The 23030-nt window shown below is 34.2% G+C and overlaps 5 protein-coding genes across 12 annotated transcripts; 3 read left to right on the top strand and 2 right to left on the bottom strand.

Annotated features, from left to right (window-relative positions):
• The first annotated feature begins 431 nt into the window (after positions 1–431).
• LOC113853757 (golgin candidate 2) lies at positions 432–7101 on the top strand. 2 transcript variants are annotated; one of them, XM_027484351.1, is made up of 10 exons: positions 432–713; positions 926–2023; positions 2523–2633; positions 2781–2840; positions 3339–3396; positions 4008–4060; positions 4565–4654; positions 5401–5526; positions 5873–5920; positions 6003–7101. In XM_027484351.1, the coding sequence occupies exons 1-10, from the start codon at positions 660–662 to the stop codon at positions 6372–6374; spliced, it is 2070 nt and encodes a 689-aa protein (XP_027340152.1). In that variant the 5' UTR covers positions 432–659; the 3' UTR covers positions 6375–7101. The 2 variants fall into 2 exon arrangements, with proteins under 2 accessions (XP_027340152.1, XP_027340151.1); XM_027484350.1 differs by having other exon boundaries at positions 6000–6947.
• A 513-nt stretch (positions 7102–7614) lies between these two features.
• LOC113856229 (putative pentatricopeptide repeat-containing protein At1g12700, mitochondrial) lies at positions 7615–11558 on the top strand. The gene is made up of 2 exons (XM_027487963.1): positions 7615–9884; positions 10640–11558. The coding sequence occupies exons 1-2, from the start codon at positions 7823–7825 to the stop codon at positions 10684–10686; spliced, it is 2109 nt and encodes a 702-aa protein (XP_027343764.1). The 5' UTR covers positions 7615–7822; the 3' UTR covers positions 10687–11558.
• A 728-nt stretch (positions 11559–12286) lies between these two features.
• Positions 12287–22128, bottom strand: LOC113854172. 7 transcript variants are annotated; one of them, XR_003502740.1, is made up of 12 exons: positions 22112–22128; positions 16673–16764; positions 16518–16587; positions 16320–16387; positions 16164–16225; positions 15181–15262; positions 14833–15066; positions 13639–13767; positions 13495–13556; positions 13301–13414; positions 12572–12682; positions 12314–12490 (listed from the first exon to the last, which is right to left on the bottom strand). XR_003502740.1 is itself a non-coding variant. In XM_027485056.1 (11 exons), the coding sequence occupies exons 2-11, from the start codon at positions 16721–16723 to the stop codon at positions 12719–12721; spliced, it is 882 nt and encodes a 293-aa protein (XP_027340857.1). In that variant the 5' UTR covers positions 16724–16764; positions 22112–22128; the 3' UTR covers positions 12311–12718. The 7 variants fall into 7 exon arrangements, 4 of the variants coding, with proteins under 4 accessions (XP_027340858.1, XP_027340860.1, XP_027340857.1 ...); XR_003502738.1 differs by having other exon boundaries at positions 12315–12490; positions 12572–12688; XR_003502739.1 differs by lacking the exon at positions 22112–22128 and having other exon boundaries at positions 12294–12388; positions 12532–12688; positions 16673–16828.
• Positions 19526–20253, top strand: LOC113855824 (two-component response regulator ORR21-like). The gene is made up of 3 exons (XM_027487454.1): positions 19526–19652; positions 19738–19877; positions 19933–20253. Exons 1-3 carry the CDS (start codon positions 19526–19528, stop codon positions 20251–20253), a joined length of 588 nt encoding a protein of 195 aa, XP_027343255.1.
• On the bottom strand, positions 20297–22232 carry LOC113854174 (peptidyl-prolyl cis-trans isomerase FKBP17-2, chloroplastic). Its single transcript, XM_027485060.1, has 3 exons — positions 21801–22232; positions 21309–21353; positions 20297–21217 (listed from the first exon to the last, which is right to left on the bottom strand). The coding sequence occupies exons 1-3, from the start codon at positions 22184–22186 to the stop codon at positions 20863–20865; spliced, it is 786 nt and encodes a 261-aa protein (XP_027340861.1). The 5' UTR covers positions 22187–22232; the 3' UTR covers positions 20297–20862.
• Positions 22233–23030: the final 798 nt, after the last annotated feature.

The following is a 23030-nucleotide window of genomic DNA, read 5'->3' as shown; positions in this document are numbered from 1 at the left end:
ACACCCATTTTATAATAAGAAATGGAGGAAATCTGGAAATCAAATTTGGCCTTTATGCTTCGCCAGCATTTACACGAGAACTCTTCAATTTGTAGAAGAAACATCATTTCAGGTAAAAAAGGGGCAATTTTTATTAAAGAATATATATAAATTAATTTTTTTAATCTCAAATTTTAATACTGAATTTAAGTATATAAAATTAATGTTTTTACATATGGAAGACCATATATAGCAACAAAATTTTGTGCAAGCCCATGGGCTTGTATTGGACATCACAACCCACTGGGCTCAAAAGGCGTTGAAGCCTGTTAGGTAGTTGGGTAGTTGTCAGGGCAAAATCATTGGGTAACGGCGAGTGGGACCCAAAGCGAAGCAGTGTGATCCACTCAACATTGATTGGCCCAAGAGACACGTTTCACGACCCGTGTGTCACTCTAACTTTTACTCTCGATCTTCTTCCCAAGTCCTAAAAGCTTTAATGCCATTCTTCTTCTTCTTCTTCACTATCATGGATCTGTCTCTAAAATCATCATCAACGTCTTCTTCTATCTTCTTTTATGCACGCGCATAACTTCCTTAAAACGCTGCGTTTTGCAATACACGCGCTAATTGTGGCTCTGTGATAATCTTTTCACGCCACATCTCATCTTCTGAAAGCCATGGCGAATTGGATCTCCTCCAAACTCAAAGCCGCAGAGAACATTCTCCACCAGGCAAGTCCAACTATAAAAATGCTTCCCATTTTTTTTCCCATTGTTGAATTCATTTTCGGTTTTTCTGGATCCCTAACCATAGGAGCTGTAAATTGTAATTATCATCGTTAATTTTAATTTACGGCATGATTATATTTATATTTTTAGTTCTCTATGTAATTTATGGATGCTATTTGTTTTTTTCCCTGGCAATTGCGTAACGGACGGTTCAGATCGATCAGCAAGCAGCTGAATCGCTTCGCAAGAACGAGAGGCTTCGGTCCGAGGAACCCAGCATTGATGCTCCTGTGAAATCTGGAAGCGGTGTGTCTCTGAAAGATCAATTGAAGAGGAAACCCTCGGAGAACAATGATTATCAGGGAAAATTGCGCAGTGATCCCAGTTTTAGTGTGCTTAAAGCTACTGCAACTGCACCTAAATTATCTCCCAAATCTAGCCCTACCCTCACAGATGAAGATTGGACTGAACTCCTTAGTTCACCTAATCAATCTATAGCTTCCGCTTCTGGGGGAAATCATGGTAACGGGGTGCCTGCAGCTCGTAGTTTAAGCAAAAATAGCAGGAAACAAAAGGGTTTGGCTTCGGGGTTATTGGTTTCGGATGTAAAGAGGAATTCTAAAAGTGGTAACAATGGTCCGAGGTCGTTGCAGAGGTCAGGCTCTGTCAAAGAAGTTAAATTGAGTGGGAAAACCAGTAATGATGGGAAGAAATCTACCTCTTCTGGTTCCACAGAGAGGAATTTGACTGTAGAATCAGGGACTGACGGTAAATTGGTTAAAGGACTAGAGGATGCTGGTAAGAACAGTTCTGAGAAGCTTGTGAACGAAAGGGAAGATGAAGTAAATGAGCAACGTTTTAATTATAGGGACGTTTCTCCACCAGAATCCTCGCAGGAAGGTGAAAAAACTTTGGCTGCAGAAACGATGCCAGCATTGGGGGTTGATAAGGTGCAAGAAGCTAAGATTTCAGTTGATGTTGTAGGCAGTCAATTGAGAGGTGCAATAAAAGGGAAGGATGAGCTTAATTCAGTCTCTGGAAATTCAACATCTGAAAATTTGACAAGGGGTTCTTCCATTGCAAGTGATGGAAGTTCTGTTTCAGATACTGATTCTGGTTCAACATCTGATTCTGAAAGTGAACGTGAGAGGGAGGAAAGGAGAAAGAGGAGGGAAAGGATTCTGGCTGAGAAAGCAGCAGCTAAAGCAATAAACGCTATCAAGGAAAGGGAGAATATGGTTGCCAAATTAGAGGGGGAGAAACAAAGTCTAGAGAAAATACTTGAGGAACGAGCTAAACAACAAGCACAAGAGGTAGCATCATGACAATTATTAGAACTGATCTTTTATGTTCACTTTTTTCACTGCTGTGGTGTGCTGGTTATGGTCAACATGATGTCTAGTGTAGGATATGGATAATGTTGGACAAATTTTTGGAATATTTCTTCCTGCTTGATGTTCTTCATGATTTGGTGGGAAAAATAAGATGTCTTTTCAAGTTCTATAGGTAGTATTTATCATGCTGACATAGCAGAATGAAATGTTTATTTTCTGAGTTCTTCCTCTTGGTTTCACCCTTTTAGTGGAATCAAATATACCACTATTTATAATCTAATGTCCGGTTCTGTTTTGTATTTAAATATGTTCCGTTTTGTTCTAACCCTTTGACCTAATGCTACGATAGTATAGGAGTTTCTTCTAATGATCTGAAATTGCTTCAAAGTTAACTTTTGGATAGATGACTGTTCTGGATGGAACTTAATGTTAGTGATCTGTTGATTATTTATCTGATCCTCTTTGTTCCTTCCTTCAGGCTTCACAGCTTCAGAGCACTATGATGGAAACAATGGAAGCTGTTGAGTTAGAAAAGCAGAAACATAATAATACTAGAATGGAAGTTCTTGCACGCTTAGCTAAACTGGAGGTTTGTTGATTTAACTTATTCAAGACATTTGTTTATACTAAATATATGATTGTATAACTTTCTACCCCTTTCTGTAAATAATTTATTATGTTTAGGTTCTGCAAATATATCTAGATAAACTTGTTGATAATTCTGTACTGATTGCAGACTGTCAATGCTGAACTTGCAAGATCCCTCGCAGCTGTGCAGTGGAATCTTGAAGTAGAGGTATGTTTAGATGCTTAGATGACTTCCCTCCACTTCACATGATCTATAGGAAAATAAACTTGCCTGCCAGTTGCTGTTACGTATCTCAAGGATTTGGACTTAGTCCTAATTTTGTGGCAATTTATGATTTCCTAAAATTAGCAACAACATAATTGATAAGATAATTAATATGACCATTCTAACATCATAATGTAGCTAATAAGGGCCAATGTCTTGGTTATTGACTCCAACAGTATCTAGAAAAATCTCCAAATAGTGCTTGAACTGAATTGAAAAACTAAAGTGAATTGACCCATCAATTTCATAAAGATGTTGTGATTACAAGTGTAGCTTTTTGGAACAATTAGAATGAGTCCCTTCCCTTGTGTGAAAATTGAATTAACCAAATCACATTCTTTGCTCCAATTTCCATGCTTCCTTCATCCTTGGGTCATCCTCGTATCTGGACAAAAAGACTACTAAGTTATTGTGTGTTAACTCTAATATGTTTTTGAACAGGTTAAACAAGTAGCAGAACTCAAACAGCAAATTGCATCAAAAGAGTTGGTTCATGAAGGTACTACTCCTTCGCAAAGTTGTTGACTCACTGTTAGATACATTATTTCATTCCAACAGATAATAATGTCTTTACACGGGACTCATTGACTACCTAGGTTTATACAAAAACCTTAAAGATTAATCTATGAATATTTTTAAAAAAATGGCAAAAGACTAGTGGGATAAATTTCAATCTCGTTGAACAGCATATACATAGTGAATTAATGATTAATTTGGGTATACTCAATTACAAAGAGACTGGTGAATATTCATGATTTAAAGCTATAAAATGTTTTGGAGAGAATAGGTGGTCAGTACGTGATCAAAGGACATTTTAGGTTTGATTTTGGAGCAAAATGGTGCTAAGCTGCTGTAGGGATTTCAGAAACCTTGTCAACCAAGATGTCCCTTTCTCTTTCCCGATAATATCTCTGATGAAGAATATGTAGCAGTACTGGCTTTATTTCTGCATTTCCTGGCCAATGATAGCTATGATTTTCATTCATCATTGAAAATTAAATTATTATGTAATGTTGCAATTGGGTTATATTTAGTGACCAGGAATAGTTGTAAGTAATTATGTTGAAATGAGCTAATCAGTTAATAGGTTGATCCTTTTACCTTTTGTAGAACTCAGAAGGAGCATGAAGAATCCTCATCAAACTGGACCTTCACAACATCAAGTAAGTTATATTATTATTTGCTAAAACTGGTATACAAATATTTTTGTTTTTTTTTTTTTTTTTTCTTGAGTGGGAGATTTTAAGAGGGAGTATCTGGTATCTTCATTCTGTTTTATTTTATACTCCCCTTTTAAACTTCTATGGTCACTGTCTTTTAGTTGGATATTCTTCACTATTGAAGATTTAGAAAGAAGAGAGAGAAAGGTAGAGAGAAAACAGAAAATATTATTCAGTGTAAAATGAATACATAATTCTATGAAAAATTACAAAGTGTTCATGGCAAACAACTACATATAGGCAGCTGACTACTCAGATCTATTAACAGAAAGGTAACAAGTATTCTGTTATGACTGTCACATCCTGTGACAGCTAACAGAAAGTCACGGCTGCATGAACAGCTTTATCTACATCTAACTGATGCAGTTTACAAGGAAGCTAGACTTAAATCTCAATTGAGTTCTATACTCCAAAATTAACATCTGTTTATCTATGCTGATGTTGTAGCTAGCTTCAAAAGGTGTTGAGTTTGAACGAGAAATCCTTGAGGCAGAGCACTCCTTAATTAATGATAAAGTTGTACAATTGCAGGAAAAGGTAAGGTTTTAAAGTTTAAATTATTGTACTGATATATATTTGCATCTTTTCCCTTGAAGAGCTACGATGTTACAGATGCCATGCATTTCATGAATCGTGATTTTTAGTAATGCCTAGAGTTTTCTATCTAGAAGTTTGGTGTCTCTTTCTTTCTTTATATTAATTAAATAGGGATTTTTCTTGTCAAATTATGTTTTATAGAAAGGAAGTACCGGAAGAATCAAAACAAGTTTCCTAATTAATTATACTTGTGATTTATATATTCCAATTTCTCCATGATATTGTATTCCAAGTTGTGGAATTTTTGCATTGTCTATGTCCTTTTTCTTGCTTTTAAAATTTACTCGACTATGCCTCCAGTTATGTAATACTATTTTACCCATTTGGTGTCCATTTTTACTTTTTCAAAAATTGAAATGTTTTACTTAAATAATTGAAAGTGGGCAGAAATCATTTTATTTATTTAAAATCAATTACCTTGGCCAAACTCTTGGACATATTTCCTAGTTTTAAGGAACGATTTGAAATTATTAATTTTAAATTAATTGCAAATTTTTAAGTCAGTTTCCATTCAAATTTGATTTTAAAATATAAAAATGTCTTGATATCATAATTAAATTAAAAACTTCTCTATACCTGCATCACTGGTGCTTGCTTAACTCTATTTTGATTTAAGTCTTGCATTGGGCATGTCAAGTTAATGTGATTTACTTTTTCTGTGAAATTATTTGATGTGTACATTATAGTCAAGGAAGCTTGAAGCTGACATTGAAATGTCAAAGAAAGAGATTGAAGAGCCAACAGAAATTGAAATTGAGCTCAAACGAAGGCTTCATCAAATGACTGATCATTTAATACAGAAACAAGCCAAGGTGTGTCTTTCATACATCCAGTTGGCTTTAATGTGTATGCTTATGGATCAGGGTTTTAAATTCAGACTGAACCAGCCAGTCTGATCAGTTCAACAGTTGACTAAACTCATTAGCAGTTTGTTAAAACATCCTCTTGTGCAGTCAAACCAAAACAAGCAACAAATTTACTGGATCTGATTTTCAGAATTCATCAGTTTAAGAATGCAAACAAAGTTTTTTCCAAAATTCATTCAAATACAGGGTTGGGTTTTTTTTTTTTTGGGGGGGGGGGGGGGGTGAAAGAATTGGGACTTCCTAGTTTCTGACCCCTACCTATATTCAAACAATTTATTCTGCTTGTCAACAGGTTGAATCACTCTCTTCTGAGAAGGCAAGTCTTATATTCAGAATTGAGGTATGCTTTCTTCTGAGCCCATCATACTAATTGTTGGAATCATGATATACTTGATTTTCAATGTTCATAATCATTTCAGCAGGCTGTATCAAGGCTGCTGGATGAGAATATGCCATCGGGTGCAACAAATATGAATCCTGCCTCCTCATCAAGTGACATAGAATCAGGATTGTGGGAGCTCTCAAATTCAAAGTTGAAGCCTATGCTAAAAGCCAGAATTCATTCTGGCAAGAGACAGCTGGGATCATTGCTTCAACAATTAGATTATATTTTTGTGACTGGTGCACTTTTTTTGAAAAGAAACTCAACGGCAAAAGTATGGGCTTTGATATATCTTGTTTGCCTTCATTTCTGGGTGATTTATATTCTAATATCACATTCTGGTCCATCAAATGAGGGAAGATCTGGTGCCGTGATCTCATTGGAGAACATTAATAACACTGGTGGAGTATGATTGTGTTGTGATAACTCTTTACTTGTCGATCACCGCAGCTTTTAGGAGGCCATCAATACATCAAGCTCCCGCTGTGGACATGTAGGAATGCCGGTACCACGCCATGACTAGAAAAATACGTGATCGAGTCTTCCTATTTCGATGAATTACGACTCTTTGACATCGTGAAACTTTGCTTTGGAACGAGGAACTCCATGAGAGGAGCAATGCCCTGCTATTTGTATTGACAATGATGAAAATTTTTCGTAGGGATTTAGTAGCAGTATTTTGCATGTACAGTGTAGCAACAGATATGTTCACGGAATGAGCCTGAAGTCGATGAGGGAGTGGAAGAGGCTTGGTTGTGAGTTCTCTGTTGTGACCTTAGCATTAATAGCCAAAGATGCTGCGTGCAGTGTCGAGTTATTATCTCTTGAATTTGTAGAAAAAAAATCATTTTTTATTTGTATATACAAGTATTTTGGTATATACAAGTATGAATAAATATTTATTCAATTATATAATGGATTGGAACCACTTACTAGATGACATAGCATGATTATAACATAATCTAGACTTGTAACCTCTTGGATTTTATTTTCTATTCGTGTGATGTCACGTAGATTTAGTTCCATTAATCAAGTTGCCTGGGTCCGCTGTATACATTTTTTGTAACTCCAAAGCTGTCGAGTTGGCAACAAGGATGAGCTGTCGTCCTAATTAGAATGAAACTCTCCCAAGTATTCATAGCATGTGTTTATTTAAGATATGTTTAGAAAAGCTTACGCAAATTTATATCAATATTATAAGCCTTTTTATTTTATTTCAATAAATTTTATATGCTTATTAAAATGATTTTTTTAATTTATTTTAATAAATTTATAATCAAATTTATATCGTAACTCAAATAATAAAAGTTTATTAAATAAATGCATACATAAATTATATATTCAAACACATCCTTTTAAGATAGCAACGTGTAAAAATTAATAACATTAGGAGAACAAGATGAGAATGTATTAAATCATAAGTAAGTAATATGTAATATAAATAATTAATTTGAAAGTTAAATTAAAACTTAGTTTAATTAATTTAACTTGCAAAAAAAAATTAAGATTACGGTGACATTTAAAAAATCATTTAAATTTGTAAAAATGACTTATGATTTTATAATATTTTTTGAGTTTATTTAATAAAATTTATAAAGAAATTCTAATTTATGAAAATTTATATAAGCACTTTATTATTATCATCCTTTTCCAAATTGAAGGGAATTGCGAAGGGTGCACAAGGAAAAAGGTAAAGGAGAAAGAAAAATGAAAAACTTGATAGTATTCGGAACATTCCGCCGGAAGAATAGCGGCTGACGGCAGGGTTCCGCAGCGGCAGAGGGTTGTTGGTTTGCAGAGTGAACAAACATCCAAACCCAAAAGCATTTTTTAAAAATCACTGTGCATTGTATTGATAGGATGCTGAATGGAAGGTATGTCATCCCAAAATTCCCTCGTTTTCTCATACTCATTTCTTTCCCTTTTTCTCCACACGTGAGGCTCTTTGGTTTTTTGCAACGCCGATTTCCCCCAAATTTTGATAATGTAGATGACGCCGTTGCTTCCTTCAATCGCATGGTTCGCGCGCGCCCTCCCCCACCCATTTTTGAATTTGACAAGGTTTTGGGAGCCATTGTCAAAATGGGACACTTTCCCACTGCTATTTCACTCTTTAGGCTACTTCACTTTAGAGGAATCACCCCTTCCATTGCTACCTTAAGCATCTTGATCAATTGTTATTGCCATAAGGGTCACGTTTCTTTTGCCTTTTCTCTTTTGGGAACTATTCTCAAGATGGGTTATCAACCCAATATGGTAACTTTCAATACTCTTATCAATGGTTTATGTATCAATGGTATGATCTCTAAAGCTCTCACCTTTAATCATGAACTAATGGAAAAAGGGTATCTTTTGGATGAGTTTACATATGGGATTTTGATTAATGGGTTGTGTAAAAGTGGACAAACAAGGGCTGCACTTCAGTTGCTACATAAGATGGAGAAAGATTTGGTTAGGCCTAATCTAGTGATGTATAGTACGGTTCTTGATGGTCTTTGTAAAGATAGACTTGTTGCTGTTGCGCTTGGTTTGTTTTCTCAGATCACTGCCAGGGGAATTTTGGTTGATGTTGTCACCTACAATTCTCTGATCTGTGGTTGTTGTAGTGTGGGTCAATGGCATGAGGCAACTCGATTGCTGACTATGATGGCGTGGCAAAACATTAATCCTGATGTTTATACCTTTAGTATATTGGTTGAAGCGTTATGTAAAGAAGGAAGGATTATAGAAGCTCAAGGTTTCTTTGCTACGATGATGAAAAGGGGGGATAAACCTAATGTTGTTACTTACAATGCGTTGATGGAAGGGTATTGTTTAAGCGATAATGTTAGTGAGGCAAAAGAATTACTCAACAAGATGGTCAAAAGAGGCTTGGAGCCTGATGTCTTAAATTATAATGTCTTGATTAATGGTTATTGCAAGATTGACATGATAGATGAAGCCATGATTCTTTTTGAAGAGATACTTCGTAAAAATTTAGTACCTTCCATTGCTACTTATAATTCTCTTATTGATGGCTTATGCAAATTAGGGAGAATATCACATGTGCAGGAGCTTATTGATGAAATGCATGAGAGAGGTCAACCCCCTGATGTAGTCACTTGCAATATTTTGTTAAATGCGTTATGTAAAGAACGAAGGATTATAGAAGCTCTAGGTTTGTTTGCTACGATGATGAAAAGGGGGGATAAACCTGATGTTGTTACTTATAGTGCGTTGATGGAAGGGTATTGTTTAAGCGATAATGTTAGTGAGGCAAAAGAATTACTCAACAAGATGGTCAAAAGAGGCTTGGAGCCTGATGTCTTAAATTATAATGTCTTGATTAATGGTTACTGCAACATTGACATGGTAGATGAAGCCATGATTCTTTTTGAAGAGATACCTCGTAAAAATTTAGTACCTTCCATTGCTACTTATAATTCTCTTATTGATGGCTTATGCAAATTAGGGAGAATATCACATGTCCAGGAGCTTATTGATGAAATGCATGAGAGAGGTCAACCCCCTGATGTAGTCACTTGCAATATTTTGTTAGATGCTTTTTTCAAAACCCAACATTTTGACGAGGCAATCTCATTATTTCAACAAATTGTCCAAAGAATTTGGTCTGACTTTTACATGTACGATGCCTGCAAAGGTGAAAAATTAAAGATTGCAGAAAAAGCTCTTCAACATCTTTTGATACATGGCTGTTGTCCAAATGTCCAAACATATACCATTATGATCAATGCACTTTGTAAAGATGGCTCTTTTGATGAAGCTATAGCCTTGCTTTCAAAAATGGATGACAATGATTGCCCCCCAGATGCCGTAACTTTTGAAACAATTATTGGTGCTCTCCTTGAAAGAAATGAGACCGATAAAGCAGAGAATCTTCGGCAAGAAATGATTGCAAGAGGTCTAGTAAATGTGAAACAAGGTCAGTAGTCAGTTCCTTTTTTTTTATTATCTTATGTTATCTTTCACTCTATAAATGCCTAGAAAATGTGTATTTCTTGTGTCAGAGAAATTGGGTAAAATAACAATATATATAAATGTGTGTGTAGGCATGAATGTACTGTGTCATTGTCACTGTTGCTGGTTGATTTTAAAAACTTGCCATGCATTAACTCTTAGCTCCTTGGTCATTCTGCAATCTGACTAGTTGTCAAATTGATGAGTACTTGAGTTCTTGGATTTTAGCATTTAAATGGAAAACCTTTTAACAATGAAAAACCCTGGCAGATTGATGAACATTGAGGGAATCTGTGACCGCTAAACTTGCTGTTCTTGTTCTACTGCATACAGCAAGCAGGGCATGTGTGGTTGTCTGGACTGTGAATTCCTTAGCAATTATGCTAGAAGACTGCATACTTTCAATGTTTGTACAGGCGACAGTCGGTTGGAGTCAACAACACCAACCCTATGCTGTTTCCTTCCCTGCCAATCCTGCCTTTCTCCCTGCTTCCATTTTTTTCCATGATCTCTCTACCATGCATTTTTTTCCATTTGCTTTTTTTTTGCCACAATATTTGATTAAATGATGAATCTTGAGCCCCTCATTGCATGTTTGTTATATATTTCATTTGCAATTGTTAAAACCTCAGTGGTATCAGAGAAGAATGGCTGTTTAGTTCTTGGGGTTGTGAGTTTCTTATTACCAATATTTTGACAATCTTGTACTTCATTTATCAGATTGCTTGATTTCTCATCCTTGGAGCTCGTGGAGATTCAGTGCATAGCCTTGTGGTTGTGGACTCTGTCAGAGATATGTGAGTAGGGTGTATATGGGTTCAACATACTTGTCACATTGATTGATGGAGAGTGATATCGTGATAGAACCAAATGTTAAACTGAATATGAAAGAATGTTTCTTTATTACTGAACCTAATTCCCAATGCTACACCAAGGTGGTACAGATTAGGAATAGGAAGAATTGTTACAAGATTCCAATAACCTGAGGTAATTCGAGATACCTTACTCTCCAGACTAGCCTATTCTATTCCAACTAAAAAACTGAACTCCTAACCATAGGTGTTCTTTAATTTGGAAAAGGCATACAATAGGGTGCCAAGAAAGGTATTGTGAAAGGCCGTAGAGAAGGTACACACTGCCTATATTCGACCAGTCAAGGTTGCAACTAGCTTGAGAACATAAAAGAAGGGTCCCTACAGATTTTCATATAACTATAGGAATATATCAAAGGCCAATTGTGAGCCCCAATCTTTTTTACCTTGGTCATGGACGTGTGCTTACTAAGCAACTCCAAAAGCCAGTGTCACGATATATGCTGCATGGGCTGTTTGGTGAAAACTAGTGGAACTGAATTAGGATCATAGATCAGATGGAGGGTAGTACTATCACTAGAGATTGAAGGAGGCCCAAAAAACTACCGGAACAACCATGAAGAAAAGAATTTAGAACTCAATGGTTTGTCTATGAACATGATTCACAATAGAACATTATGGCAATCATATGATTCATATAACTAATCCTATGTAATAGGTTAAGGCCTGGTTGTCGTTTATCTGTCTTTCTAATGTTAAGACAACCAGGAATAAAATTATAGTAGACCATGGAAAAGTTGAGAACTAGACAATAAATTTGATTCATCTGCAATGCTACTCTAGTAAATAATTGTAGCATAGTATTTCGAGAGCATGGCTGTGAAGTTTATACTTCATTTATTTTATATGCGTAGCATACTCAGGGTCATAGTTTGTGCCGCTGTGCTGCCTAAGCATATATGAATGAATTATAGATCTGTTGTAAAAGAAATTTCAGTTTCACATCTTGTGTTCTGCAGTAATAACTTTTATGGATGTTGTGGGTCATACGCTCGGTGATTTACATATTTAGTAGTGTCATTTTATACGTTCTTATAGTTTGAATGCCAAATAAATAAACGTGAAATGTCCATTTTCCTTGTTAAATATTAAAGTTCTTTCACGATACAATTCTGTGAGCATGTATGGCTATGTAGACACATGATTCTTCGTGAAGAGAAAATCCCTACAATGATTTTCTATGAAAGAGAAAATGACCCCAAAATTTGATCGCTCAAATTTCCAATAAGAAATGGAGATTAATGAGTAACCTTAATTTTGATCCCCGTTTCAAAACACTTTTTGGTACAAAAAGATTATTACTATATCAAGTTAGCCCTTGAATGATACTTTAACATCATAAAAATTAAAATTTGCTGTTTATTCCATTTAAAAAGCACACTTAAGAGACCACTTTCATGTCTAATTTTCAGTGATTATATTGATATATATATATATATATAGATGCTCGATGACTGATTTCCTCAGCACATGCACGAGACAGAAGCGTCCTGTGAGTTTATAACTAAATTGTATTAAAAATGATATTTGCTAAAGCATACAATATTAGCATGCCTTGGCAAAATATTTGGGTTCAATATCTGCCGACGTCAGCATGCTGCAAGTCCAAAATGATAGTTGAAATTGAAGAAATTAAATGAGAAACACAGTATGTACTTGCACAAAATATTTAGTATGTACATTATACATAAATAAAAGAGAACGGCAAACTTTAAAAAGAATGAAAAACTAGAAGGAAACCTGCAACAACATTAGAAGGCCACATCCCTAACAAAGGTAGATGACGATGGCTGCTGCAAATTCTGGTCTGACGTAAGATAGGAATCAAACAAATTCAGAAACCGATTGCTAGCCAATTTTCAGAGCATCACTGCGTTTCTCACTGCTTACTCTACACCTTGCGCAATAGTAAATAATTTAATACCGTTTACGTCAACCTACAATGCAGCGATGCAATAAGGAAATTTAAAGCATTCCGAGGCATTCAGCGACAACAAATCTGACACTTCTATAGCAATTCCTTGATGTATTAGTCCGACACTTGGATTTTTAGAGATACAAGGCTCTGAGCCAAGTTTATAATTTAACCCCAAAAAATACAAGTATGTGATTTAAGATTGTCTATGCAGAGCAGAAGCTTGCGACATGATTGTAAGGCTCTCAACATCATTGTGGGGTAATGTTAAATTAACTACCAGATTTTACGATGGTCTGCAGGGTCAACTTCAGCATTTAGTTGTAGGTCCAAGACATTAGGATGCAATAACCAACAAGTTTAAAACATAATCGTCTTGTTCTAAATGACATAATTTATGCTTCCAGTATATCTATGGCATATGATATTCTAATCCACATAACAGTCATGAATCAACTTCAAGGTGCAAACAATCTCATTCTTCTTTCAAACAAACGGTACTTGATAAGTCATTAACACAATTTTGAATATTAATTCCTATAAAATTTCGCGCACACAAAAAAAAAATCAAGTTGAATTAAAATCACTTCTCACCAGTTTGATTGTTCTTGTGGAAGATTACGACTGTAGATTGGAAACTCGAAGAGAATAGTTTTGAACCATGCAGGCAAGTTCCCATAGACTGATGGTGGCAACGGGATTAAAGGGCTGAAAACGATTTGACTTAGTTATTTCTCCTTAATGACGTCACACTGAAAACAAATAATAACATGGAGAGGTAAATTAACCTGGTTCTCTTTTTGTACACCCTATATCCATCCACATTGCCAAACTTCTTATCTGCTGAATCCTGTCTCCATTATACAATTCGTCAGGAAAACCACAAAATTACAGCACATTTTTTGTTATCAAATCTGAGGTAAGGAGCAAACCTCAAGCAGTGGAATGCCACTGACAAAAAGAAGCAACAAGGTGAGAAAGATTGGTCCAGTTATTACCAGCCATTCAGCACCCTTCAGTACAGGTGTAGATGCCACAAAAATTCCCCACCAAAGCAATATCTAAGTTAAGCATTCATCAAATTCCATTAATTTTTTACATTAGTTTTTTAATAAAAGAAGAAACATTATGAGAGCATTGAAACCCCAATTAGACTAGCCATAAACGTTAGCTGGGCACCAGAAAGGGGGGTGAAATCACTTTATCTTATAAAAGAAGCAGGAATGTAAATAATCAGCTTATTTTGACAAATCCCTGCATGCAACCATATCCACATTTTGCCGGCAATTATTATACAACATAGAAAGTCATTATTTAGTGATTTGTCCAAATAATTTGTGTATGCATTTAACTCGAACCTGTACAAGGGTATTCGTTTAAATTCTCATTATTATTATTTTATTTTCTTGTTATCTTTTAAAGGATTTCCTCCAAGTGTTTTTTTTTTATTCCGCCCCAAAACAAAGAGATTACTCAACTAGCCCCTAAGTGTCAAAGTAGATTTATCTCACCTCTTCTACTGAACAGTAAAAACTCCTCACTCATCTCTATAATATGTCCACGCCCCAGTCAAAGGGAAAAAAAATGATAGTACTAGTTCAAATGCAATGTTTGGGGCAAGATTTTTAAAGGGCAACCAAAACAGGACCTGATCCCAAATCATATAAACCAACATAAATGAGAAAAAAAAAAGGCAAATCAATGTTTAAAACAGATCTTTGCTTAAGAAAAGACAATATAACAAGAAATTTTAATCTCATGAAGATACTATACTTAACATAAACAAAGGATTTTCACAGAACTATAGAACCACAAAGAAAGACATCCAGCTGCTGCTGTTGCTGTACCCAGAGTGTATTTGAGTACAAAACTAAATTAAGCACTTATTTACTAAGGGTATCATATAAGAACTTATATCATAAGCTTAACCATGTAATTTACTATAATAAGTGTTAAAAATGATTTTTTTGATAAGCTTCACAAAAAAATTTATTAAAATAAGTTAAAAAGAGTTTATAGGAAGGTCACTAGCCGTATCCATGAATTGAACTAAGTTTTGTATAAGCTCTTCCGAACAACCTTCAAATCCAAAATATTTTTCATTTGAAAGCAATAACAGCACTAACCTCACCAAAATAGTTAGGATGACGAGAATATTTCCAAAGTCCGACGTCACACCACCTCCCTCTATTTCCTGAAGATTTTTTGTAGCGCAGCTTTTGTTGATCTGCTGTACCTTCAACAATAAAACCCACAGACCACAAAATCCACCCTATTATATCCACAACCTCCAGAAAAGGATTTCTGTTGCTTGCATTAACCACTGTAACAGGTAAACTCACAGTCCACACCCAGACAGCCTACAAAAAATTGAAGTAAATCCTCTACTACAAAACATCAAAAGAGAACACTTCTCATAAAAACCAAGATCAGTTTACTAAATCATAAAAGAAAATGATAAAAATCTAAGAAACCTGAAATGTCCAAAATATTGCCAATTTGCCCAAATTATTGCGCATTTCATCAAAGCGTCGGTCCTCTCCCCACTGCAAAATCCTGACAAGCATATCCAGAAATTAGATCAACTAGAAGACATTCACAAAGTCACTATGAAATAGTCTTGATATTAAGTTGCATGCTAATGTTGAAGGCTTATGATGAGCATGAAAAATGGGAAGAACTGACATGTTTACAGTAAAAATTAAGAATTTTTTTTAACAACCTAGGACAATCATATCATAGATTATTTTTATTTTTCTTATTCCCAGTACTAAAACTTGTAATAGGAAATATATTTTCTAAAGAATAAGCAATTTTTTTCTAGATCTATGATATTTTTGGATACCACTATGGACAACAAAACTTTCCTTTCGAGTTTTTAACGCACCTACATATGATACATGAACTCAAGAACTCAGGTTAAACTAGAGCAGCCCCAAATCAACTGATTTACATGCTCTGAAGTTGTAAAATATAAATAATAAGCAATTTTATTCAAAAGAAAGAAGATTAAAAAAAAAGGGTAAAGACTGCAAAAGAGAAAATAATCCGTTCAATTCAAACATATGAAAAAAGGGGATATGCAACAGAGACAAATGTGTAGCCGTGAGAAGCAAGCAACTCCGCTAAAGTTGAAGATCAAATATACAGGGTCTGGCAAAGTAAAGTAAAGGTATTAAATAAAAAGAAAAAAGGACTTGGAATGATATTGGTCCCAATGGTACGAGATACATGGTTGGGAGATGGGACAAGGGGGGTTATAACTTGTAATTATACCGTCGAGTTTAATGAAATCAATCACATACTTTGTGAAAAGCTATAATCTATACCGTTACTACCATCACAAGTTCATCAAGCTCCATAGTTTTCAGATTTAAATCACACGAAAACCACCCAAGGCAGCACTATTCGGTTTTTATTTATAGCTGCAGCAATATATCCCAGATCATATTCATACCTGAATAAGAGGAAAAGCGCGAGACGAAGTCCCCATAATACAACAAACAAAGTCAGAATTATCTGAAAACAGTGATTTTATTTACCATTAGCGAGGGTTAAAAACTATGTTCCAACTTCCAAATACATAAAAAAGAGAATGCAATGTTAATGTTACCTGTCGAAAATGCCAAGCACCTTTGAGCACGAGGGTCAATACAGCAATTATAATGAAATTTGTACTTCCTTCAAAGATAAAAGGCATAGAAGAATGTTTTTAATGACCATTTGTTTATTAACATAATAGATTACTACTAGTTTCCTTAATACTACATGTATATAATTTAAAAGTGAAGTTAGGTGAAGAATGCAATACCAGCAAAATCAGTGACTTTGTCGAATTTGAGGAGCGCAGTGACGACGAAAAACAGAAACTGATAGGCAATCTGCAAAATTGAAAATAATGAGTATGATGTTTGGGATGAATAATATATGAATGGAAAAGTAATATAAGTGAAGGAGATTGATTACAGTGACAATGGCGGTGAGGGCTAAGAAATGGGAATCGATGACAGTACCCATACTTTGCAGTTTTGTGTAACAGAAGAAGAAGAAGAAGAAGAAGAGAGTGCGTTCAAAATGGAATTCAAAGACGTATATACGACTAATCGTTTTACTTGGTAACGTTGAATGCACGACACAACCCAACCATTATCCATACACTTTATGGAATGTATGTATGGTTACGGGGTGCCCGCGCGACTTGTTTAGAACAGTCAAACACTACTCATTAACTGCTTCATCCACAACTAATTAGTTTTTAACATATAATTATAATTTTTTAATTAAAATATAGTACAAACACATTAATATAGATTATTGAATATATATTTTTATCATCGATTAAAATTATATTTTTAATGAAATTTCAGTCCTTAAAAAGGACATACTAAAAATATATATTAAAAAATGTATTTCAAAGCTATCTTTGTATTTCAGCATAGTTGAGCAATTATAGATAAATATAAGAATATTTCTCATGTATTGTTTTGAAAAAAAAAACTATAATTAGTAAAAATTAATTATTCTTTTAAAATTGTTTAGAGTAAGGAAAATTTTCTAAGTTAAAAATTATATAAAAAGAAGCTACATTTCGACAAAATGTTGAGAATCAAGAAGGAACCTAAAAATAGATCTAAGCTTGAAGAGTATTGGAAAGTTATTCAAGACCTTATTGATTCATACCAAAAAGGACACATTTCGAGTTATTTTAGAAGTTTTTGTCACCTCGTTGATTTTTCTCTAAAATTGCTCAAAAAATAGGACTGACAAAAGAATATTCTAAATCCACAAAATTAAAGGCTTTTTTTGAGGAGTTTCCAAGTTACTGACACCCAAAATTACTTGAAAAATAGGACTGATAAGAAAATATTTTAAGTCCACAAAACTTATGGACTTTTCAAAGAATTTTGAGGAGTTTCCAAGTCCCTGACATCAAAAACTGCTCAAAAATCAAGAAATAGTCAAAAAGTATTCTAAGTCTAGAAAACTGATGGGCTTTTCGAGGAGTTTTAAGGAGTTTCCAAGTCCTTAACACCCAAAACTGCTCGAAAAACAGGAAATGGTCAGAAAATATTCTAAGTCTGCCAGTCTAATTGAGTTCCAGAGTCCTTCCAGAATTGCTCGAAAAACAGAAATGAGTAAAGAAAATATTCTAAGTCTATAAGACCAAGACAAACTCTCAAAACTCCAGAATTGCTCTAAAAACATAAATGAGCAAAGAAAATATTTTAAATCCATAAGACCAAGACAAGCTCTCAAAACTCCAGAATTAGTCGAAAAGAGAAGTCAAGAAATTTTTTTTTTAAGGCCATAACACTAAATGAGCCTCTTAGATTTCTCCTAGAAACACTCGAAAGATAGAAAAACAAAAGTCTTGATAGGATAAGTCATTGCAAAATCCAAAAGCAGTTACCAGCAGTCATCAACATTTACCACTATGCAAAGGAGATCGTGTGCGATAGCGGTTACGAAAGAAGCCCCAACCAACAGCACGATCACAAGCAATCGTGGATAATAGGCATCAACAATTGAAAGTAGTTACTAAGAAGTGTCCGCAAAAGGAGGAGAACGGTGGTGGTCTTATTGCCTATAAATATTCCAAAGCGTCATTTTACAAAGGATGACTTTTTGCACCCTGACACCGCACCTAAAATTCTCTGTACGCTGAAATCCTGTACCGCGCCAAACATCAGCTACAAGGAGACTCATGGTGGCCGCTGTTTGTGGTTATGAAGAGTCGTACGTTTACATTTGTACACGTTTATCCTTCCGTATTTTAATTTATATTCCTTTTGCTTATTTTCTTGTACGCAAAATATAGTTCTTGTTTCTGCAATTTGTTTCCTATTTAGCACTTTTTGCAAAAAACTTCTACGTTGTGATTCAGTTTTACGCGTTTCATATTCACTATTCTTGCTAAACTATTTATTCTGAAATGTCTATTTTACTGTTACGTTAACAACACACTTAAAAAAACTCAAAGAGAACATAATTCAGTCCCCAGATTGGTAATTCAGTTTCCATATTGTTCTTGGATTATTTGTTTACAAAACTGTCATTTTTTATCGTAAACAGAAATATAGTAATGCGGATATATATTTGCAACTTTTAATTTTAAAAACTATTTTTAGAAAAATAAATTCTCAATGTTCCATAGAAATTAATTGATAAATAACTTGATAATTAGAAAATTGTTAAAAAGAAAAGTAAATTATAATATCAAAAAGTTAATTAAAATTTATGAAATGTCTCTAAAATATTAGTTTAGTTAATAGAAAAGCAAATATTTTAAATAAATATCATTTGAAATAAAACTATAATAAACACATAAGAGTATAGCAAATAATTAAAAATTTAAAACTTTTCTTTATAGTTTTATTAAACTCAACTTTTTAGGACTAAGTAATAATAATAAGATTTTATTAATAAATATATTATATTTTTAAAATAATATTTATTTTTTTAGGACTAAGTTTGCTTAAGACTAAAGTTAATAAAAATAATTATTGACAAGGTTAATGTCTCATTAAAATATATAAATATATATTAATAAAAAAAATATACCTTACATTTGTTGTGATATTAATGTTAGTGACACATTTACTCATTACCTATATAACTATATTTATTTGTTTATCTCATAAAATTCATCACTCATGGGTAGAGGTGAGTTACTTAGTTTCTAGAAGGAGAAAGAAACAAATATAGTTCATATTTTTAACTAATCAACAGTTCGTAAAATCTATACATATACTAATAATTGACTTTAGAATAAACGACAAATCTTGGTTCAGTTCTTTACGCTTTCTTGGTTCTCTCACCATGGCTATCTCTTCCAACGACGTGCTTTCTTCTATGTTCCCAGCAGGTATCAGTGTCTTTGCCATTGACGAAGACATCAAAGTCCTTCAAAGCATCGAGCAAATGTGTATGGAGAATAACTATCAAGGTCAAGTATAACTATTTTATTTATAATATTTTAGCTAAAGAAAGATATAATCTTTTTTGTTAACGATTGTATTTTTATGTTTCAGTCACCGCATGCAACGATTGTACATTTGCTTTGAATCTTGTTAATGACGGAAGATTGAGTTTTGATATCATACTCATTGATGTTCGTATGTCAAATACGGATGGCTACGAATTTCTTCGCCATGCTTTCCAAGACATCGATGTTCCTTTTATTAGTATGAAACTAAACTTTTTCAACTAATTTGTGTATGTTTTAGATTTGTGTTAGTAATGATGTGCAATTTGCAGTGATGTCCGATAATGATGATCCAAATGTGGTATTAGAGTCAATTAATGACGGGGCTTGTGATTTTTGGATTAAACCACTGCGTGAGGAGCAAATTAAGAATATCTGGCGGCATGTTGCAAGGAAAGTTTTGAATGATAAAAAAGAACAAACGAATCTTGGCAGTCTGGAAAATAACAATGACCAAAATAAAAGGAATAACGATTCTGAAGTGAATTCTTATGTGATCGATGCAACAGAAGGAGTCCAAACAAATAGCAATTTAAACGAAGCTGATGAATCAGAGAGTTAGGATGAAATGTATCAATTCTGTTAGTTTTTGCTGAAGTTTTAGGATGAAATGTATCAATTCTGTTAGTTTTTTCCATTTCCTTTTGTTATAAATCTCTCTGTTGTAAGTGTACATATACAATTCAATATACAATACACCATGTTTTCTCATTCTGTTTTATAGTCTTTCACAGAGAATAATTATCATCCTCCACCAAGGAGGCCCCGTGTACTGTGGACATCACAATTGCATGATCAATTTGTTTATGTTGTGAACCAACTTGGCAGATACAAGCCGAGATACTATTATTTGAATATAAAACTCAAATTCTGCATGCATAGGAGTAACAAGAAGTTCGATACAAGTTGAACATAACAAGATGTGATGAAATTTAGAGTGTCTGAGTCAAGTAAAAGATAAAGCCCCATCATGGCCTCCAAAATTCAGTTATTGATAGTTAAAATGTAAATTACCTTTCAATCCCATAAAAAAGAATGAGAAAAGAAATGGATAACTTTACATGATACATGCTCAGCACCATGCATTATTGGATTATAAGGAACTATCAACAATGCTTAGGACTAAAGGAAAACTTGATTTGGCCATAATTTACATGCTTGCATTGAATCATTAAGCGGGTGCAATGGAGACTTTTTCAACTTCTACAATGTATTCTAGTGTTGCAAGTGGAGGAATTTGCACACCAGTGCCTAAATCAGCACCATTCTCTCTAAACCCCAATTGAGGAGGGACAATTACCTTCCTCTTGCCTCCAGCTTTCATGGTTTTTAGTACATGTTCTATCCCTTCACACACTCCTTTACTATATGGCCTTGACCCCATTACTAGAGCCAATGGTTTCTTGTCACCCTCAAATGTGTCCACAAACACTTCTCCAGTGCTTTCAATTTTTCCCATAATATCAATCACAACCAAATCACCTGGCCTTGGCGAAGCGCCACCTCCAACTTTCAACTCATAGTACCTGTAATTCAAGACATTTTGTGAGGTCACAAGATGAATCATATTACTGTATAAAATTATCATAGCTTGTAACAGTGTGAAAGATAATGAACCTTATGCCATTAGGAAGCACCACCTCTTCCTCTTTCTCAACGTTCCTATGAAGACAAGAATGCCATCAGCCATCACTAAAAGGATTAACTCATATAATTTTGATGAATGTTAAGCGGATTGTCAACTTTCTTATACCCTCGCTCAGATTAAATTTCATTTTAACACTTTTTATTCTTGAATTATTTATCACTTTAGAATATATACTAACTACTTTTTCAATAACATTCTTATTAATACCAACTAACTAGTGTAATAACTTAAACAACATTTAATAAAATTAATTTATTTTGCTAAAGTAATTGATAAAATTAATCATTTTTTTAAAATATGCACATTAGTATTAAGCGGCATCTAAAACGAGACATGAGTAAGTAACTTACAAGAAGAAATATGTAGGCTCTTATTCCTAACATGTTACAGTAACTTAAAAAATTTTCCAAGGATGAAACAAATAAAAGCACACATGTTTGTGAGACACTTGGAACACGGACCTTGTATTTGCCTCTTGCTGAGAAACCTCAAAGCGGGTCTTAATTTGTTCTGAGATGACACCAAATGCAAGAAAGCCAACCCATGCAAGACCAGCTCCTAGTCCAAACCGTCTGGTCAAAGAAGTGGCAATCCAATCTGTGGATTCAACCTTAGTTGATGAAGTGACAGGTTTGATGGGCTTCTGTTGCTGTGCTTCAGTAGACACTTGCACTGATTCCTCATTCAAATTTGTTGTTCTTAGCTGTGGAGATGAAGTCGGGGGCTGAGACTGTGAGGGAGGAGTTGGTGAAGGTGTTGGTGGTGGTGTTTGTGATGATGAAGAAATGTGATGAGTTCTCGTAAGTGGGAGGGAGAAAATTGGTGGGGAACCAAAGAAAGTAGCCATGTTGAGGATGACTAGAAGGTTGGTTTAGATACAAAGGTAAAAAAGAAATATCTTACATGGTCCAGTTAGGGTCTAGTCCCCACCTTATCCTTTGTGTGAGGTGCCCATGTAGTGGTTCCATCTTAGCCTTTAGTTCCACGTTTCACTGTTGATAATAACTCGAAAACCTCAGATGTTGCACATAAATTATGAGAGTTGATTCTCTGCTTTTCTATTAAACATAGGGCACGTTTCTTTCTTTCTTTCTTTGAAAAAAAAAAAAGAAGGTAAAAGCTTCTTGCAACCGAGTAATTGTAAATGTACGTACTTCATGTCAGGAGATTGGAATACCCCTTGCTATTCCCGAATAAGATCTATATATAACTTTTTCCAAGCAATGTTAGTTGTAGAGATACTTGTTTTTACGTGGTCTTCAGCAAATTAAAAGAAAAAATATATATACTTCAGTTTATCTCTTCATATAAAAATTTAAAATAATATAAATCATGGTTATTTTATTCATATAAAAATTTTAAGTATAATAATAAAATATTTAACTAGTCCAAAGTTCAAAGAGAGATAATGTAATAAAGGGTAAGTCAAAAGGCTTGTTAAATAATTATAATAAACTAATTAAATTTCATTTTTTATGTAACTTATTTTCTCTCTGAATAAATAAATAAACAAGAATAGGAGTGTATATTTTTTAATGGAATAACCAGTATTACCAGAAGGCAAAGTGATACTTCAGTCGAATATAACTCCTATGATGTTGCACTATCTTTAGATGATCATTTCATCTAAATGATCAAGGCTCATTTTTGGCACATGGAAAGTGGTTTGATTTCATGTCACTTATTCATGT

The sequence above is a fragment of the Abrus precatorius genome, unplaced genomic scaffold (genome assembly GCF_003935025.1).
Source record: "Abrus precatorius isolate BTA unplaced genomic scaffold, Abrus_2018 Scaffold11, whole genome shotgun sequence".
NCBI lineage: Eukaryota > Viridiplantae > Streptophyta > Magnoliopsida > Fabales > Fabaceae > Abrus > Abrus precatorius.
Note: the sequence above shows the minus strand (reverse complement) of the source record. Positions and strands in the feature narration are given on the sequence as shown.

Coding starts and splice junctions, on each gene's coding strand:
- LOC113854174 (XM_027485060.1), bottom strand. CDS start 22,186: ATGGCTACTTTCTTTGGTTCCCCACCAATTTTCTCCCTCCCACTTACG. Junction 21,354..21,800: donor CAGCAAGAGGCAAATACAAG/GTCCGTGTTCCA, acceptor TTGTCTTCATAG/GAACGTTGAGAAAGAGGAAG. Junction 21,218..21,308: donor GTGCTTCCTAATGGCATAAG/GTTCATTATCTT, acceptor CTTGAATTACAG/GTACTATGAGTTGAAAGTTG.
- LOC113854172 (XM_027485056.1), bottom strand. CDS start 16,723: ATGGGTACTGTCATCGATTCCCATTTCTTAGCCCTCACCGCCATTGTC. Junction 16,588..16,672: donor CCCTCACCGCCATTGTCACT/GTAATCAATCTC, acceptor TCAATTTTGCAG/ATTGCCTATCAGTTTCTGTT. Junction 15,263..16,163: donor GCGCTTTTCCTCTTATTCAG/GTATGAATATGA, acceptor TATGCTTGTCAG/GATTTTGCAGTGGGGAGAGG.
- LOC113856229 (XM_027487963.1), top strand. CDS start 7,823: ATGCTGAATGGAAGGTATGTCATCCCAAAATTCCCTCGTTTTCTCATA. Junction 9,885..10,639: donor TCTAGTAAATGTGAAACAAG/GTCAGTAGTCAG, acceptor TTCATTTATCAG/ATTGCTTGATTTCTCATCCT.
- LOC113853757 (XM_027484350.1), top strand. CDS start 660: ATGGCGAATTGGATCTCCTCCAAACTCAAAGCCGCAGAGAACATTCTC. Junction 2,024..2,522: donor CTAAACAACAAGCACAAGAG/GTAGCATCATGA, acceptor TCCTTCCTTCAG/GCTTCACAGCTTCAGAGCAC. Junction 4,061..4,564: donor CTGGACCTTCACAACATCAA/GTAAGTTATATT, acceptor CTGATGTTGTAG/CTAGCTTCAAAAGGTGTTGA.
- LOC113855824 (XM_027487454.1), top strand. CDS start 19,526: ATGGCTATCTCTTCCAACGACGTGCTTTCTTCTATGTTCCCAGCAGGT. Junction 19,653..19,737: donor TATGGAGAATAACTATCAAG/GTCAAGTATAAC, acceptor TTTATGTTTCAG/TCACCGCATGCAACGATTGT. Junction 19,878..19,932: donor ATGCTTTCCAAGACATCGAT/GTTCCTTTTATT, acceptor TGTATGTTTTAG/ATTTGTGTTAGTAATGATGT.